Source organism: Theropithecus gelada, chromosome 17 (assembly GCF_003255815.1).
Source record: "Theropithecus gelada isolate Dixy chromosome 17, Tgel_1.0, whole genome shotgun sequence".
In the NCBI taxonomy this organism is placed as follows: Eukaryota; Metazoa; Chordata; class Mammalia; order Primates; family Cercopithecidae; genus Theropithecus; species Theropithecus gelada.
This window is the reverse complement of record NC_037685.1, coordinates 63,307,004-63,327,219: the sequence shown is the minus strand read 5'-3', so window position 1 is coordinate 63,327,219 and position 20,216 is coordinate 63,307,004. Positions and strand designations below refer to the sequence as shown.

Genomic DNA, 20,216 nt, shown 5'->3' with positions numbered 1-20,216 from the left:
TCTTTCTTCTATTTGATCAAGTTCTGCCACTGAAGCTCTCTATGGAATTTTTTTAGTTCAGTCATTGTATTCTTCAGCCCCAGAATTTATGTTTGACTTTTTATGGCTTCTATCTCTTTGGTGAACTTCTCATTTTGTTCATATATTGTTTTCCTGATTTCATTTTGTTGTCTGTGTTCTAGTATCACTGACTGAACTTCTTTAAGATGATTGTTTTGAAATATTTGTCACATAGTTTCTAGGTCTCGAATTCTTTAGGGTCAGTTACTAGTGCTTTATTTTGTTCCTTTGTTGGTATCAAGTTCCCCTGATTGTTTGTGATCATTGTGGATTTACGTTGGTGTCTGTGCATTTGAGGAAGTAGGCATCTCTTGCAGTCTTTGCAACTGACTGCAGCGTGGAAAACTGTTTACAAATCAGCCTGTCCAGGGATTCAGGCTGGAACAGCTGGTGAGGCCTATGAGCAGGTTTGCTGCTGAAGTCCTTGGGTAGACTGTCTTGGTGACTCATCTGTGGGTATTTGGGCCTGATACCTTGGTCCATAAGACATGGGCCTTGTTCTGGGGCAGTCCTGGAGCCTCCATTTGTGGAAGGTGTCCTGGAGCTGAGGTAGGCTTGTATGGAGTCTGGGTGCTTAGGGGCCGGCCTGGGGGCGTTGTGGGGCTGGCCTGTTGTTGGAGTGGGCTTGGAGCTATAGGGGCTGGCCTGGCTCTAAGGTTCACTGGGGCTGGTCTAGTCCTGTGGTCTGTGGCAAAGTTGGGTGATCAGTCTCCTTCCCCCACACAGATGGTATCTCTCTCTGTGCATGCTGCACAGGCTTGGGTCATGGGTGAATGATATGGGTAATATGAAACTGTCTTTCTTTCCCTCTTGAATGTGTTTTTTCTTATTTCTGTGTTCCACACAGGTGCCATAACCTTTCACCTGGGTTCCTTAGCTCTTGTGAAGGTATCTTCATGCATGGATGGTAGTTCAAATTGATGTTTCTTTGAAAGGTAAGTGCTGAAAACTCCTATTCTGTGCTATCTTGTTAATGTCACTCCCAGATACTCGGGTTTTTAAGGCATTATTCACAGAGTTGTGTTCATTTTATGGTTTCAATTTCTTTTTTAATTCTTAAATATTCTTGAAGAATGTATTTTATAGATTTTAGCAGATATTTCTATTACCTGAAATTTTTTGTTTTGTTTTGATTTGGTTTTGGTTTTGATTCCCATCATAATTTTTATGTGTTTGTTGAATCTCACTTATGGTAGATTATTCCTCAAGATTTACTAACTTGGGATTATGAATTCATCCTCTGTGAGACATTATCTGTGCAAGTCTATAAAGGCTAATATAAGGATATAACATTCTGGACTAATATAAGGATATAACATTCTGGGAGGACTAAGTTGGGGATATGTGTTTTAGAGAAGATTATGTTTGCTTCTTCCAATTACAACAGAGGTATCATATTCTAAGATAAATTTTTAGGTAAATTTCTTGGCTTGGGAGTTTATAGACCACAGAAAGTCTAAATTTGTGGTACAAATCCAAATGGGTGTCACACACACACATACATATATACACACATATTCATATATATGCATACATACTTTCTTAAAATATCTGAGCTTAGAAATAAGAATATAGGCCAGGCACAGTGGCTCACGCCTGTGGTCCCAGCACTTTGGGAGGCCGAGATGGGTGGATCTCTTGAGGTTAGGAGTTTGAGACAAGCCTGGCCAGCGTGGCAAAACGTCATCTCTACAAAAAATTCAAAAATTAGCTGGGCGTAGTGGCAGGAGCTGTAATCCCAGCTACTTAGGAGGCTAAGGCATGAGAATCACTTGAACCTGGGAGGTGGAGGCAGCCTGAGTGATGGTGAGTGTGACTCCATCTCAAAACAATGAAAAATAAATAAATAAAATAGGAAAATAATCTTGTTAAAATTACGTGTGAATTATAGAAAAATGGGTTCTGAGTAGATAAGGATCTCTGCGATGACTGAAATTTATGAGATCAAGACGTATCTATCACTTGTTGAATAATTAATGAGTTTCAGGCTATGTGCTAGAGTATACTTGTTTACTTAAAACTTCCAGTAATTTTGTGAAGTGGTTATTATTTTTTATATTTTGAAGATGAATAAACTGAGAATAAATGGTAGCATCAGGCTATTTTACTCAAATGTCACCTCTTACTGAATACATTCATTGCTGTTTCTCTTCCTCTGACAATAATTCTCTTAACTTCCCTGATTTATTTTTTCCTTTAGAACTTCTCATCCTCTACTGTATTATAAATTTTCCTTTATTATTGTTTGTCCCACCTACTCCCCAAGAATGAAAGCTCCATTTAGACAGGTTTATGTTTTTACTGTCATTTTTTTCTTACCTAGAATATTTCCTCACATAGTGAGTACTCAATAAATATTTGTGAATGAATGAATAATTCAAATGAGATGCTCTGTGCTTTTTTCTATACACGTCTTACTTCTAAACTTTAATTTATGAATCTGCGACAACTGTTTGTCTTTAGTTCCTTAAAGGCCTTTAAAAATAGTGGGTTTTTTTTTTTTCAAGTTAACTGTGTTCTGAGAAGGTGAGGTTGCCAAATAAATTAATTCCAATGTGTGAGGTGTTTCTGTGTATGTTTGTGTCTGTGAAAGCACGCACTTGTGAATAAATAATGCTTGACTTCCAGCAAATTAAATGCTATTTGAAAGCATATGGCAATATATAAAGTACTATTCAGGTGGGATGTATTGATATTATTATTCTGTTGCTATATGAGGGTTGTCAGCAAGTTAGATCCATGTTACCACGTTAAGGCACTTTTAGCAAGCTGAAAGCATAAAAATGAATGTTATCAATCAGTTTGCTTTCTTATGTGCTCAATATAAGTGTCCATCTTACTTTTGGCCTCCATCCTGTCTTCACACTGCCTACACAGGGAAAGAGAGAGAACAATAGAAATATAGAGGTAGGACAGAGACCAGGAGGCGAGAAAGCAGACTTAGAGATAGATAAAGAGGTATGTATGTGTGTTTGTGTGTGTGTATAGTATGTGGTGACAGAGCAAAAGAAAAAGGGTCAGAAATGTCAGCAAAGTATTTGAAAGAGAGAGTAGGAAGAAGAGTAAAGATATTGCAATAAGAAAGAATGTGCTATGAATAAAATTGATAAGACTGGTAAACATGCAGGACTTAATATCTGAAGGCAAATCTACAGAAGTTCTACAGTTATCTTGCTATGGCTGTTGACTTAGTCTGTTTGTGTTGCTGTAAAGGAATACCTGACGCTGGGTAATGTGTAAAGAAAAGGGATTTATTTGGCTCACAGTTCTGCAGGCTGCACAAGAAGCATAGCACCAGCATCTGCTTCTGGTGAGGGCTTCAGGCTGTTTTCACTCCTAGTGGAAGGCAAAGGGGAGATGGTCTGTGCAGAAATCACATGGCAATAATGGAGGCAAGAAGGGGAGGGAGGTGCCAGACTCTTAACAAAAAGCCCCTGTGAGAACAAATACAGTGAGAACTCACTATCTCAAGAATGGCACTAAGCAATTCATGAGAAATCCACCCTCATTACTCAGACTCCTCCCTTCAGGCCCCACCTCCAACACTGAGGATCAAATTTTAATATTAGACTCGACAGAGCCAAACAAAATGTATACAAACCATAACATTCCACCCTTGGCCCCCAAATCTCACGTCTTTCTCATATTGCAAAAAGCAGTCATCTCATCCTAATAATCCTGGAAAGTCTTAATTTATTTCAGCATCAACTCAGAAGTCCAAAGTCTCACCTGAGACTCAAGGCAAGTTCCTTTCAGCTGTGAGCCAGTAATATCTAAATAAGGGTTTTACTCCCAAGGTACAATGGTGATACAGGCAGGAAAACAATGGTAATACAGGAAAACAATCCTATTCCAAGAGGGAGAAAATGGCCAAAAGAAAAGGGTAACAGTCTCCCACACAAGTCTGAAACCCAGCAGGGCAGACATTAATCTCTAAGTCTCCAAAATAATATTCCTTGTCTTCATGTCCCACATCTTAGGCACAGTGGTGTGAGGGGTGGGTTCCCAAGACCTTGGGCAGCCTAATCCCCAAGGCTTTGCTGGGCAGAGCCCATGTGGCTGCTCTCATGGGTTGGAGTTTAATGCTTCTTGCTTTTTTAGGCTGAGATTGCATCATGTTGGTGACTCCATAATTCTGGGGTCTGGAGTGCTGTGGCCTTGCTTTCATGGCTCCATTAGGCAGTGCCTTGGTAAAGTGCTCTCTGCAGGGCTCCAACTCCACATTTATGCTCTGCATTGCCTTGGTTGAGTCTCTCTGTGGGGGCCCCACACCTGCAGTAGGCTTCTGCCTGAGCATCCAGACTTTTAGATACATCCTCTGAAATCTAGGTAGAAGCTGCCAAGCCTCCCCAACTCTTACATTCTGCACACCTTCAGACTTAACAGCACGTGGAAGATGCCAAGGCTTCCAGCTGGAGTGGCAGACCAAGTAGCATCTGGGGCCTTTTGAGCTGTGGCAGAGATTCAGGGAATATACTTCAGAGGTCAGCAGCACCTCAGGCCATTTCCCCAAAACCATTCTGTCCTCCTAGGCCTCTGGAGCTGTGATGGGAGGGGCAGCCTCAAATATTTCTGAAATAATTTTCGGTCCTTTTTCCCATTGTCTTTACTATAAGCACCTGGCTCCATTTTATCCACACCGATTGCTCTAGCAAGTGGTTGCTCTGCAGCATCTTTGGATTCCTCATCTGAAAATATTCTTTCCTTTTTGAACATGCAGCCAGTCTGTGAACTTCCCAATTTTTATGCTCTGCTTTCTTTTTAATGATAAGTTTGAACTTTAGTTCATTCCTTTACTCTTATGTCTGATTATAAGCTGTTAAAAGCAGCCATGCCACCCCTTGAATGCTTTGCTGCTTAGAAAATTCTGCTGCCAGATACTCTAAGACATCACTCTTAAGTTTGACCTTCCACAAAACTCAAGGGGACAAACACCATGCAGCAAGTTCTTTGCTAGGTGTAACGAGGGTGACTTTTGCTCTAGAGCCCAATAAGTTTCTCATTTCCATCTGAGACTTCCTCAGTATAGCCTTTTGTGTCTATATTTCTATCAGCATTTTGGTCACTACCATTTAACCAGTGTCTAAGAAGTTCCAAACTTTCCCTTGTCTTTTTATCTGCTTCTAAGCTTTGTAAACTCTTCCAACCTCTGCCTATTACCTACTTCCAAAATGGCTTCCACATTTTCATGTATCTTTATAGCAACACTCCACTCTTCAGTACCAGTTTTCTCTTTTAGCCCACTTATGTTGCTAAAAGGAATACCTGAGGCTGGGTAATTTGTAAAGAAAAGCGGTTTATTTGGCTCACCATTCTGCAGGCTGTACAAGAAACATGGCAGCAGCATCTGCTTCTGGGGAGGAACTCAGCCTGCTTCCAGTCATTGTGGAACATGAAGGGGAGCCGACATATGCCAAAATCACATGGCAAGATTAAAGGCAAGTGGAGGTGCCAGACACTTTAAAAATAAGCAGCTCTTGTGGGAACTAATAGAACAGGAACTTACCCACTTGAGAGAATGGCAATAAACCATGCATGAGGGATCTGCCCCCATAATCCAAAGACCTCCTGCCAGATCCCATCTTCAACATTAGGGATCACATATCAACATGAGACTTGGTGGGGCCAAACAAACCATATTTAAACCATAGCAGTTGTTTTCTTGAGGTGTGACTTTACCTGCCCTTGGAGATGATCTTCTTGGATAGCGTGTCTGGCTCCAGGTGGCTTCACAAGGCTCATTTGTTGAATGAATAAAGGAATGAGTAGATGACAACAGAATTTTAGATGATTGCATTTTGGTGGGATTCACTTTCTTAAAAATCTTATTACTTTTGAGTTATGTATTCTGTCCAACCCTTTTCTTACTGACTTACAAAGAGAAGGGCTGGGTAGAAATAAGAAATTCAAAGGAAGTGAGGAACCAAGAATATGTAAGGGAGAGCATGAAATGCAGAAGATTGGATGATGATAACCAAAATTTTCTGTTTCAAAGCAATGGAATAATCCAGCACTCTAAGGTTATCGCCTGTGACATAAAAACAAGAAAGATGCATCAGTTAATATCACTGCCTAAAACAACCATTAAGTGAATTGAGGTTTTTACTCCACTACTCAGTGCTTCTTCAGTAGGGTCTGTGAAACTTTTCCTTAAGATTACCTTCTAGATTTCATGCTTTTAGCTGACATGTTTATGCCTTATGATTTGGTCCAGGAAAAAAATAAAGAAACAATGAGAAGTTTATGTAAGCTAAGGTCTTGGACTGAAAATAACAGAATTGAGAGGAAATGTGTATATGGACCCACTAGGGTTCTCATCTCTGCTCTCCAGCCTGGACCACTTATTTATTTTAACCTTTTGGAATTTTCTGTCCTGTTTAATAAAAATCCCCCCTGCCAAATTTAGGTGGGTCTTGAACCCATTTGTTAAATATATAAAAATCTATTACTTTTAGATGCATTTGTGAGAATAGCCTATTCTCATCAGGGAGGATAGAAATTTCAACAACATTATTATATACGTATATATAATTTTTTTTTTTTTTTTTTTTGAGATAAAGTTTCACTCTTGTTGCCCAGGCTGGAGTGCAATGGCATGATCTCGGCTCACTACAACCTCTGCCTCCCAGGTTCAAGTGATTCTCTTGCCTCAGCCTCCTGAGTATCTGGGATTACAGGTGCCTGCCACCAGGCCTGGCTAATTTTTGTATTTTCAGTAGAGATGAGGTTTCACCGTGTTGACCAGGCTGACCTCAAACTCCTGACCTCCGGTGATCCAACTGCCTTGGCCTCCCAAAGTGCTGGGATTGCAGATGTGAACCACCACGCCCAGCCATAAATACTTTTGGACCAGGGTTTCACTTTGTCACTCAGGCTGGAGTACAGTGGTACCATCATGGCTCACTGCAGCCTCGACCGCCTGGGCTCAGGTGATCTTTCCACCTCAGCCTCCTGGGTAGCTGGGACTATGGGGGGTGAGCACCATACTGTCTAATTTTTTTTTTTTTTTTTTTGTATTTTTTTTTTTGTAGAGATAGGGTTTTACCATGTTGCCTAGGGTGGTCTCAAACTCCTGGGCTCATGCGATCCATCCACCTTGGCCTTCCAAAGTGCTGGGATTACAGGCGCTAGCTACCGCACGCCTGCCTCAGCAAAACTTACTGTGTAATTTGTGGATCAGATTAAAAAGTGAGTGTCAAGATTTAGTAAGAAAAGTCAAAATAAGCTCACTCTAGTTGTATTTATGTTTTTAAAACAGAGTTTTTACAAATGAACTTATCTATGACAGCCTTAGACAGGTTGAAGTCAGGGAGATCTGTATGGAGGGCAAAGATCAGGGAGCCCAGAGTAAAACTCCAGAAATTTCTACATAAATTTAAGGGCCAAGAGGAGAAAGAGGGAAGTCCATAAAGATGTGAGAAGGAAGAGCCAGGGAAGTGGTTCAGAACAGAAATGAATGGTATCCTTCATTCCAAGAGAGGAGTTTAGAGATTGAGAAAAAGGACATCAAGCGACTGATTCTCCAGGGAGGTGAAGTAGCTGAAGAAAGGAAAATGCTCATTGGATTGTCGTCCTGGTGACCTTAAGGAGGACAACAGGCTCCCACACAAGTCTGAAACCCAGCAGGGCAGACATTAATCTTTAATGTGGTGTGGTGGTGTGGTGGTATGGTGAGTGTGGAAGCCACATTCAGTTGGTTGAGAAGTCAAAGTGAGGTAAGATGTTGATGACAAAGAGCTTATCATTATTTCAAAATGTTTAGCTGTAAAGAGCATTTGAGAACAAGACAGAAGCTATAAGAGGGTGTCTGGTGGTAGGAATGTCTTTTTAGGTGTGAGATATTTGAGCATTGAGAGCTGAGGGGAAAGAGCGAGTAGGGAGGAAGAGAAGTTGATGATACACAGGAAAGAATGTGTTGCTGATGGTGCAAGACTTGAGGTAGGCATCAACCTTGGTTAAGAACCACATGTTCTATCCTGGTTCTATGGGGAAATTAAACAGTTATCTCTTTATCCTACAACACTTTTCCCAGGAATATACCCACTCATACATACTAGACATTCCTGTGCATTTACATCTGGTTTAGCGAATAATGTAGGCAGTAGTAGACCTACACTTATGTGAAGAGACCAGTCTGTGATCTGTGGTAAAACAATTGCTTGTTAATCTTCCTGATCTCTGCATTCCTAAATTTTGCTAGCAATAGGTAACCTAATTTTTACATGGTACTTACTGTTGTTCTTTGGCAAGCTGCCATGGTTTAGAAAAGCTTCGTTGTCTGAGGTTTGCTTCAGCTTTCTTTTCACAGCAGAATGGGGTCCTGTAAGCCTCCCCTCAAAGGACTGGATTTCTGAACATTGGTGCCCTTTGCATTGACTCTTCGTGAACAATGTATAATATCCCAGGGGAATTGAGAATGGAATGATCTTTGCACTTGATGTAAATTTTTAGATGCTTACCACTTGGACCTTCAACATGTGGTTTTATCCACAAAACAGATTTTGAGAGACAGGGGACCAGACATCTGTTTATGTGATTTGATCTTAAGGAAACTCAATTACAGATAAGTGAAGAGACATAAAGATATTTGTCTGAGGTCATGTAAGCAGTTGATGGTTGAACTAAACCTACAGCTCCAGCCCCCTGACTTTTGACCTCTATTTCCTTGCCTTAAATGTGTGTTGCCTATAGCAGGAAAGGGTATGGTTTCCATTAAAAATCATTGCTAAATCAAACACCCTAGCATCATGAATTCAGAAATTTGTGAAACCGGTAAAAGCATTATTGATTCTCAGGTGGTCTAGAAGTAATTTCTTCTTATATTGAAGCCACTTGTGAGCTTATAACTCAAAATAGTTATGAGTGTGCATAGAGCTTAGAGGTAAGAAATGTCACCATGGGCTTCAGACAGCAGAAGGTTCACATTTCTGGATGTGCAGTTTTGTAACTTGGCCTTGTTGTTCACAATTTCTTCGTTTGTAATTTATTTCTCCCATATGTGGGATGTGGGGAAATATTCTGAAGACAATTCTAATGAAATACATTGAGTAATAGGTTCTATTAGTTTATAGGGATTTAGGAAGTATTTCTCAAGGACTTTGAAGTCTCCTACTGAAAAGCCCTTTAGAAAGAGAATAGTCTAATTTCATTTCATTTTCCTGGCTCAAAAATGAAAATGATCATTACTAAATATGCATCTTACATCTTGCATAAACAGAATGTCAGAAAACTGACATATAAACAGGCAAATATATAAGCAGATAAATATGGAGATCTTTGTAATGGCTCTCCCTTTCTTTATTCACCAGAGCAAGGGAATAAGGAAATACAAATTCTTATCTTTAATATTTTGTTTCTTGAGTGAAGTTGTCTAAGGCAACTTTGTATATGCCCATGTATGCTACACTGAAAACAGTGAAAAAGAAATGTGCCTTACATGTATTTCTGGTTAATTTTGGAAGATTTCTGTCAGCTCCCCTTGGGACGTTTATAAAATAATAGGTTAGATATGATTGGCGACACACTATGGTTTCTCCTTTCTATCACATGCACTCTTGGGAGCTCTGTATTGCTTACTAACTTGAGGATGGTAAAGTAAGTCTTTACCTTGGGTGAGATAAAGTCTTGAAAATGTAGCATGAGCAAATCTGTAGCAAATCACCAAATATGAACTCAATTTGGCACCAGGGTCATCCTTAAGAGATAAACCTTGGGGTGATGGACCTGCTTTTGTGGTTTCATGATGCAATGGAGACCTGCTGAATGGAGCTGCAGAGCTGGGGTGTAGGGTAGGGTTGGAGAAAGGTGATAGTGCTACCTGTACATAAAGCTCAAATAAATGTAATTTCTCCTAAAGCTCCTGACCATCGAGAGGCATTTCAGCAACTGCAATTGACATGAACTCTTTTGATAGAATAGTTTATGTCGATTGCAATTTCTGAAATAGCCTATTGAATGAAAAAAAAAAGCTATGAAAGCTATGAACAAAAGCCTCTAGGATAAAACAAAGCTATGTAAACAATCTTACTGATGTCTAATACAAATAAAACACATACCCTTTTTCTATACAGTCGTCTGAAGCTACGTATTGACTTTTTAGGGTATTTTTTTCTTATCCTCTTCAAGACATCAGTCATATACAGATGCATAGTTAGGATGTGGAGCAGATGATTTGCCCACACTCTCTCCCACTCAGAGTTGGCACCGTCTATGGCCTCTTAAATTCTACAGTGACATTTAATTGATGTTTATATTGTCACGGAAAATGGTTCATGAACACACATGATATTTTCATAACCACACAGAAATACCGTGTTTAGAAAGCAGGCTTGGCCTAGCACAAAAGTTCTCACTCAATCCAGATTAAAGACTATTATTTGCTAAAATAATACATATTTCTAATGCTTTTCTAGTTGTAGAGCAGTACAGACTAAGACTGTAAATCACCAAGCTATCAGATATGAAGTGCATGCTATTTGTTGGCATGTTGCTGACCTATGCAGAGCTTCCATTTTTCCATACAGCTGCCACCTTCCCCAAAGCATCTGGTCGTGTGCCTCTTCTCATGCCCACTCAGTGCACTACGGCAAAGTGTGGGCTCTTACAAACCATGGTTCCCAGAGACTTGGTTCATGGACAACGGATGATGCTTTTCAAGAATGGGAGACACATATTGGTGCTAAATTACAATACTCTAGGCTCAGGGTCTACCCCTTATTTATGCTCCTGGTGTTAGAAAATGTATTAGGAAATAAATCGTAAGATGATCAAGGACTGGCAAAGACATTTAATAAAATGTCAGCAAACCTGGAAAATAAGTGAGGACGCAATTCATCATACTGAGGAGACAAGATGGAGAAAACTTTAAAGCCATAAGGGAAAGGGCAGCATAGTCAATGAGTGGGAACATTATTTCTAGAATCCTAATGAAAATAGTTTATTATACATGAGAAATATCTTACTTGATCAAAATGAAGGAACTCAGGTTATGATTTTAGTCAATAGTAAGTAGGAACAAGTAAATTACCAGAATGGCTGGGACCCATGAACTCTGCATTTCTTTCTCTTCCGGATGCTACTGGATAAAGGGTGTCCATTTAATATGTAATAGGAGGTGTTGTGCTGGTCTTAGTCAGCTGCTTACATTTTATCTCATTAAAGGAACTCAGAATGAAGTGAACAGTGAAGAAATTAAGTAACTGCCTCATACTGTGGCAAAAGGGGAAGAGAAAGAAAAATGTAGGATGTGTCTTGTGAACTGAAACACTGTGTTTCCTGGCTATATTCTTTATCAGGAGAAACATGCTTAACAGTCAATAAACCCCATCCATGGTCTTTGTTAAGTTTAAAATAATAGATGGACAAATGTAAAACGTAATTTTATTTACCCAATTCTCATTTTTCACATATAATTTTTTTCAGTTTCGTTTTCAAAAAACAACCCCAAACTTAGTTGCTTTTTTGTTAAAAACAATGAGAACAAAACCAATGTGAGTATGCAGACAGTCCCAAATAAAACCACAATTCTTGAATCCCCCTTAACACTTCTTATCTGCATATTTTATGAAAGCAGAACTTGCCAGCAATAGGGATACTGCTCTAAATAAATTATACTTTAAGAATATTAAAGTGTAGTTTTTGGCAGTGAAGGTGTCCAATTTTGCTTTGTGCCCTGGGCAACCTTAAGAAAAATATCTTAAGAATTCATCTCTTCTGACATTAAATAAAATCCAAAAGGTGAATGGTATTAGGCTTCATCAGTGTGACTCTCTGGTCATAGATTAGACATGGTAACCTGATCTGAAGTTCTGTTTTCAAAGTGCCTACTCCACCGGCCTTCACAGAGGAGGACTTCGGGTAGATGAATGTTTTGGAAATCCTTTGCTGTCAATCCAGCAGGATGCTGACGGTTTTATTTGATATTGAAAAAGCAAGGAAAGAGATGTTAGACTTCTGTTATTATGGCCACGCTGGAATCAGATGTTGTGAGTGTTTCTATTTCATGGACAGTGCAACCCGATGTGAAAGACCACACAGTGCCAACCTGTGGTCATTTGTTGGTGGGTTGTGATGGTTAGCTAGAGATCAGTGGCACCTCAACCCATTATATACAAATTCACATGTGCTTTTCAGGCATTTCGGGTGAGGAGAGGAACCTTTGGTGCTGTCCTCAGCACGATTGGTAGATAGTACAGCTGCCATTGGAATGCAGTGACAGGAGCCATTCTGCTGTGCTCTCTGTGCAGAAAGGCTTGCCGTTGGTAAAGATGAAAAGCATTGCAGATATCATCTTCCAAAAGCTGTCCCCTGTTTTAGGTAGTCCACTGAAAGTCCAGTGATCCAAAATGATTGCTAGGAAACTGGTTTCATTATACTGTCTCCAAGTGTTATTTTGTTCAAAACCCCAAGTTTCAGGGAAGAGGAGTCATCTATCCACACAATGGATGTAGATAAACTTTTTCTTTTAATTTTGAAAATTGATTTCCTCCGATGTTTGTGCAGCAGCTGTTTCAACTTGTCCTTAAAAAAGCTGGTTGTGAGAGTATAGAGGATCGGATTCAAAGCACTGTTAACTGGAAGGAAAAAAATCACTATCCAGGAAGTCATTGTGTCTGGAAAAGGAAGCAAAGTGTGAAAAAAAAGTTGAAGTTTTAAATAGACATAACATACAAATAACACTTTGCAGTCAATGCTATTTATGAGAGGGAGACATAGTACATTTTAAGTTTTCTCTCACCTGAAGGAAACTCTCTTTGTTGGAAGAGCACAGAAGCTATGAATTCAAGGTCTTAATGATTTAACTTTTCTGAGTTTCAGTAAATAATGTGAAGGTCATTGTGATATTAAGAGGAAATATGTGAAAATATTTTGTAAACCATAAATTGCTGTATAGTGCATTTTTTTCCTATTTTATCACCTTCCTTTATAGGAAAATAAAAAAATAAAGAAATAATCTTTAGTCAATAGCGTGGGGTTCAGGAAACTTCTGGTCCAAGAGCCAGATCTGACCTTGGTCTTATCTCCATCCAGTTCTGAAAGCTTATTGCCCTGCCGTGGTGTTCTGATTATCCTGTTATCCTATTAAAAGCTTTGAAGAGCGAAGTGGAATGCATCCCCTAAACTTGATGAAATTCTCTTGTGTGCAACCCTACAAATGCTAATAGAATATTCAGGGAAAGAGGTCACAAGAAGTTCTTTTTGAGGTGAAATTTGGAATGATAGTGTCCTTCCTGAGGGCATCATTTCATTTGCTTGGTTAGCATGAAATGCATCTTTCCCTTTACCCGTGGCCTAATCCTGTGGTCAGACACTTAACTAGGTGAGTGTGAGCGAATCACTTATGCTTCCTCAACTTCATCTGCTCTCTCTGTCAAAGGGGGTTGGTGATAACTTGCTCACTGAATCCAGCGGGCTGGGCCAGAGTCAGCTCTGCTGAGGTGCTTTTTTGGCACTAAGACTTGAGATCCTCAAACCTTACCACATAATGCTACTTCCTCTCACATCTTCACAATTTCAGGGAACTCCCCATTCAGGTGAAGAGTTGGCTGGTAAGACCATTGATGCTTTCTCTCATCATCCTTTGTCTGCTCTCTTCCTTCTCAATCCCATAATGTTTTTTTATCCTTCAGCCACTGTTATTTTGTTCTTCTCTTGACCCTGCCTTGTTTCTTGTATCTTTCTGTTCTTCCTGTGTATGTCTTCTTCCTTTTCCATTTCTTCTCTGACTGCTTATCTGACCTTCCTTCTTCTTTTCCTTTGATCTCTTTCCTCTCCTTTTCTATATTTACCTTCCTCTCTTCCTATCCTATCTTCTCTTCCTTGTCCTTATTTTTTAACTGAAAGGAATATGAAAAAAATTATGTTTTAGCCTGTCTTAAATTAAGTGAACTTTTATATTATTTGTCCCTAATCTAAAAAAATTAGACAATCTGAACAGTTAGTGATTGAAGAAAAACAAAATAAGTGGCTTTTTCTGTTGTGCCCGCAACGGGAATTTTGATCATGAATCCCACCCCAACCTCGTAGAAAAACAATGCCTGATAACACCTGCTTTCACTTAGGTAAAGGCAAATAGGCCACGTGAGTTCTACTCTGAATGAGATCAGGCATGTTCAGGGTGGTATGGCCGTAGACTTAAGTTCCACTCTGAATGAGACTTCTTTTTGTTTTTGTTTTGTTTTCTTTTCTTTTCTTTTGTTTTTGAGATGGAGTCTCACTCTGTCACCCAGGCTGGAGTGCAGTGGTGTGATCTCGGCTCACTGCAAGCTCTGCCTCCCAGGTTCACACCATTCTCCTGTCTCAGCCTTCTGAGTAGCTGGGACTACAGGCACCCGCCACCACGCCCAGCTAATTTTTTTTGTATTTTTAGTAGAGACGGGATTTCATCATGTTAGCCAGGATGGTCTTCATCTCCTGACCTCATGATCCATGGCCTCCCAAAGTGCTGGGATGAGACTTCTCATAAGATTAGCAGCAGCTGAGTTCTGAGATAAGCTAACTCTGGCCTATCTTTTGGGTGACCCCAGGTACTGTCAGTGACATGCCATGACCAGTAAACACCAGACTTCTTGGAGGGTGGGGACAGGCTTGGTGTAGGTCAGTGAAGGCAGCATTTCTTACAATACCATGGGAAGCTGGGCAAGCAAGAAGAAGCTTTGTCAACTGTGATCATGACATTTTTCCTGGTTCCACTGAGGTGTTCAAGACAAACCTCAGACTATTGAACTATACATGTAAAGAAAGACTGGTGTGTGGCTCAGTAATGTTTCCACAAGACAATGGGGGTATTTACTAAGCTTATCATGATCTGAGGTGTCATGGACTCATGGAGGATGATGAGCCTTGCTGCCATGTGAGGACACAGCAGAGTGGATGCCTCCTGTGAGGCAATGAGAGGGACTCAAGAGAAATCAAACCTGCCAACACTTTGATCTTGGACTTCCAGCCTCCAGAACTGGAAGTCCTTTGTTATAGCAGCCCTAGTGGCCTCATACAGAGAGAAAAAGCCTCAAAGAAGATTAAAACTAGCAGGAATTTGAGAGACCATCTAGAGATAGTCTCATTGAGGTGAGGTGAGATGGTCTCCTTGAGATCCCTCAACAGGTCATTGGCAGGGGCAGGAGAGGAACCCAGAACCTCTGCCTTGCTTGTTGCCGAGTCCTTCTTCCACCACACTGGGCTGCATCCCCCTACAAGCGGGAAAGCACATCAAAATGTGTGGAGACGGGGTCAGTCATGGTGGCTCACACTTGTAATCCCAGCACTTTGGGAGGCCAAGAGATGGGGCAGGTCACTTGGGGTCAGGAGTATGAGACCAGCCTGGCCAACATGATGAAACCCCATCTCTACCAAAAATACAAAAATTAACCTGGTGTGGTGGTGCACGTCTGTAATCCCAGCTACTAAGGAGGCTGAGGCAGGAGGATCACTTGAACCAGGGAGGCAGAGGTTGCAGTCAGTTGGGATCACACCACTGCACTCCAGCCTGGGCAACAGAGCGAGACTTCATTTTTTTTTTTAAGAAGGTGTGGAGACAGTAGTGGTGAGGGGGTGGTTGATGAGACTGATCCTCTCTATTCCATCACTCTTGGACCAGCTCACCTTCTTTAGTTGACTAAGCATTTACTTGAAAACACTGTGAAAAACACTGTGGAAAATGCACAGAGGAATAAGACATGCATGCCTCCCCAAGCTTATCATCTAAAGAAAGCAACGGACACACTCGGAAGCAGTGTCGCTATGAGGCAGTTCACATGAGGCCAATAAGCGAGGTGTAAACAAACCATCCTGGATGTTTAAGCAACTGGGTTGCATGGAAGTGGGGTGAGGAGAGATAGAAAATGGCACCGTACTATAGAAGAGGGAGCATTTGGGTTGAGCCTTGGAGGATGGGAAGTGGTGTTTAGTAGGTTAGAATCTTAGAAGCTGAAAGTATAATCCAGGTTGGGAGAACAGCTTCAGGAAAGGCTGATGTCTTCTCAGAAAAGCACAGAAAACAAAGCCCACGGGGGTGTGCCCAAGATGGCCGAATAGGAACAGCTCCAGCCTCCAGCTCCCAGCATGAGCGACACAGAAGACGGGTGATTTCTGCATTTTCAACTCAGGTACCGGGTTCATCTCACTGGGGCGTGTCAGACAGTTGGCGCTGGTCTGCGGGTGCAGCCCGACCAGCGAGAGCTGAAGCAGGGCGAGGCATTGCCTCACCTGGGAAGCACAAGGGGGAAGGGAATTCCTTTTCCTAGCCAAAGGAAATTGAGACACACAACACCTGGAAAATTGGGTAACTCCACCCTAATACTGTGCTTTACCAAGGGTCTTAGCAAACGGCACACCAGGAGATTATATCCTACACGTGGCCCAGAGGGTCCCACGCCCACGGAGCCTCCCTCATTGCTAGCACAGCAGTCTGAGATCTAACTTCAAGGTGGCAGCGAGGCTGGGGGAGGGGTGTCTGCCATTGCTGAGGCTTAAGTAGGTAAATAAAACTGCTGGGAAGCTCGAATTGGGTGGAGCCCACCACAGCTCAAGGAGGCCAGCCTGCCTCTGTAGACTCCTCCTCTGGGGACAGGGCATAGCTAAACAAAAAGCAGCAGAAACCTTAGCAGAGGTAAATTCCCCTGTCTGACAGCTTTGAAGAGAGCAGTGGATCTCCCAGCACGGAGGTTAAGATCTGAGAACGGACAGACTGCCTGCTCAAGTGGGTCCCTGACCCCTGAGTAGCCTAACTGGGAGACATCCCCCACTAGGTGCAGACGGACACCTCACACCTCACACGGTGGGGTACACCCCTGAGACGAAGCTTCCAGAGCAAGAATCAGACAGCAACACTCACTGTTCAGCAATATTCTATCTTCTGCAGCCTCTGCTGCTGATACCCAGGCAAACAGGGTCTGGAGTGGACCTCAAGCAAACTCCAACAGACCTACAGCTGAGGGTCCTGACTGTTAGAAGGAAAACTAACAAACAGAAAGGACACCCACACCAAAACCCCATCAGTATGTCACTATCATCAAAGACCAAAGGCAGATAAAACCACCAAGATGGGGAAAAAGCAGTGCAGAAAAGCTGGAAATTCAAAAAATCAGAGCACATCTCCCCCTCCAAAGGAACACAGCTCATCGCCAGCAACGGAACAAAGGTGGACAGAGAATGACTTTGACGAGTTGAGAGAAGAAGGCTTTGGTCAATCAAACTTCTCAGAGCTAAAGGAGGAACTATGTAACCAGCGCAAAGAAACTAAAAACCTTGAAAAAAGAATGGATGAATGGATAACTAGAATAATCAATGCAGAGAAGACCTTAAAAGAACTGATAGAGGTGAAAACCATAACATGAGAACTACGTGACAAATGCACAAGCTTCAATAACCGACTCGATCAACTAGAAGAAAGAGTATCAGCGATTGAAGATCAAATGAATGAAATGAAGCGAGAAGAGAAGTGTAGAGAAAAAAGAGTAAAAAGAAATGAACAAAGCCACCAAGAAATATGGGATTATGTGAAAAGACCAAATCTACATCTGATTGGTGTGCCTGAAAGTGACGGGGACAATGGAACCAAGTTGGAAAACACTCTGCAGGATATCATCCAGGAGAACTTCCCCAACCTAGTAAGGCAGGCCAACATTCAAATTCAGGAAATACAGAGAATGCCACAAAGATACTCCTTGAGAAGAGCAACTCCAAGACACATAATTGTCAGATTCACCAAAGTTGAAATGAAGGAAAAATGTTAAGAGCAGCCAGAGAGAAAGGTCAGGTTATTCACAAAGGGAAGCCCATCAGACTAACAGCAGATCTCTCGGCAGAAACTCTACAAGCCAGAAGAGAGTGGGGGCCAATATTCAACATTCTTAAAGAAAAATATTTTCAACCCAGAATTTCATATCCAGCCAAACTAAGTTTCATAAGTGAAGGAGAAATAAAATCCTTTACAGACAAGCAAATGCTTAGAGATTTTGTCACCACCAGACCTGCCCTACAAGAGATCCTGAAGGAAGCACTAAACATGGAAAGGAACAACACGTACCAGTCATTGCAAAAACATGTCAAAATGTAAAGTCCATCGATGCTAGGAAGAAACTGCATCAACTAGTGAGCAAAATAACCAGCTAATATCATAATGACAGGATTAAGTTCACACATAACAATATTAACCTTAAATGTAAATGGACTAAATGGTCCAATTAAAAGACACAGACTGGCAAATTGGATAAAGAGTCAAGACCCATCAGTTTGCTGTGTTCAGGAGACCCATCTCACATGCGGAGACACACATAGGCTCAAAATAAAGGGATGGAGGAAGGTCTACCAAGCAAATGGAAAACAAAAAAAAGCAGGGGTTGCAATCCTAGTCTCTGATAAAACAGACTTTAAACCATCCAAGATCAAAAGAGACAAAGAAGACCATTACATAATGGTAAAGGGATCAATTCATCAGGAAGAGCTAACTATCCTAAATATATATGCACCCAATACAGGCGCACCCAGATTCATAAAGCAAGTCCTGAGAGACTTACAAAGAGACTTAGATTCCCATACAATAATAATGGGAGACTTTAACACCCCACTGTCAACATTAGACAGATCAACGAGACAGAAAATTAACAAGGATATCCAGGAATTGAACTCAACTCTGCACCAAGCAGACCTAATAGACATCTACAGAACTCTCCACCCCAAATCAACAGAATATACATTCTTCTCAGCACCACATTGCACTTATTCCAAAATTGACCACATAGTTGGAAGTAAAGCACTCATCAGCAAATGTAAAAGGACAGAAATCATAACAAACTGTCTCTCAGACGACAGTGCAATCAAGCTAGAACTCAGGACTAAGAAACTCAATCAAAACTGCTCAACTACATGGAAACTGAGCAACCTGCTCCTGAATGACTACTGGGTACATAACGAAATGAAGGCAGAAATAAAGATGTTCTTTGAAACCAATGAGAACAATGATACAACATACCAGAATCTCTGGGACACATTTAAAGCAATGTGTAGAGGGAAATTTATAGCACTAAATGCCCACAAGAGAAAGCAGGAAAGATCTAAAATTGACACTCTAACATCACAATTAAAAGAACTAGAGAAGCAGGAGCAAACACATTCAAAAGCTAGCAGAAGGCAAGAAATAACTAAGATCAGAGCAGAACTGAAGGAGATAGAGACACAAAAAAACCCTCCAAAAATCAGTGAATCCAGGAGCTGATTTTTTGAAAAGATCAACAAAATTGATAGACTGCTAGCAAGACTAATAAGGAAGAAAAGAGAGAAGAATCAAACAGACGCAATAAAAAATGATAAAGGGGATATCACCACCGACCCCACAGAAATACAAAGTACCATCAGAGAACACTATAAACACCTCTACGCAAATAAACTAGAAAACCTAGAAGAAATGGATAATTTCCTGGACACTTACACTCTCCCAAGACTAAACCAGGAAGAAGTTGAATCCCTGAATAGACCAATAGCAGGCTCTGAAATTGAGGCAATAATGAATAGCCTACCAACCAAAAAAAGTCCAGGACCAGACGGATTCACAGCCGAATTCTACCAGAGGTACAAGGAGGAGTTGGTACCATTCCTTCTGAAACTATTCCAATCAATAGAAAAAGAGGGAATCCTCCCTAACTCATTTCACGAGGCCAACATCATCCTGATACCAAAGCCTGACAGAGATACAACAAAAAAAGAGAATTTTAGACCAATATCCCTGATGAACATCAATGCAAAAATCCTCAATAAAATACTGGCAAGCTGAATCCAGCAGCACATCAGAAAGCTTATCCACCATGATCAAGTGGGCTTCATCCCTGGGATGCAAGGCTGGTTCAACATATGCAAATCAATAAACGTAATCCAGCATATAAATAGAACCAAAGACAAAAACCACATGATTATCTCAATAGATGCAGAAAAGGCCTTTGACAAAATTCAACAGCCCTTCGTGCTAAAAACTCTCAATAAATTCGGTATTGATGGAACGTATCTCAAAATAATAAGAGCTATTTATGACAAACCCACAGCCAATATCATACTGAATGGACAAAAACTGGAAGCATTCCCTTTGAAAACTGGCACAAGACAGGGGTGCCCTCTCTCACCACTCCTATTCAACATAGTGTTGGAAGTTCTGGCTAGGGCAATCA

The 20,216-nt window shown here is 41.0% G+C and overlaps 1 protein-coding gene across 2 annotated transcripts in view; it reads right to left on the bottom strand.

The window, feature by feature from the left end:
• Nucleotides 1-11,946: 11,946 nt before the first annotated feature.
• The window catches only part of RXFP2 (relaxin family peptide receptor 2), a 70,794-nt gene continuing 62,524 nt past the window's right edge, over nucleotides 11,947-20,216 (bottom strand). For both annotated transcript variants that reach the window (XM_025364588.1, XM_025364587.1), the window contains one exon: nucleotides 11,947-12,671. In XM_025364588.1, coding sequence (XP_025220373.1) covers nucleotides 12,412-12,671 — 260 coding nt within the window. In that variant the 3' untranslated portion in view covers nucleotides 11,947-12,411. The remainder of the gene's footprint in view (nucleotides 12,672-20,216) is intronic.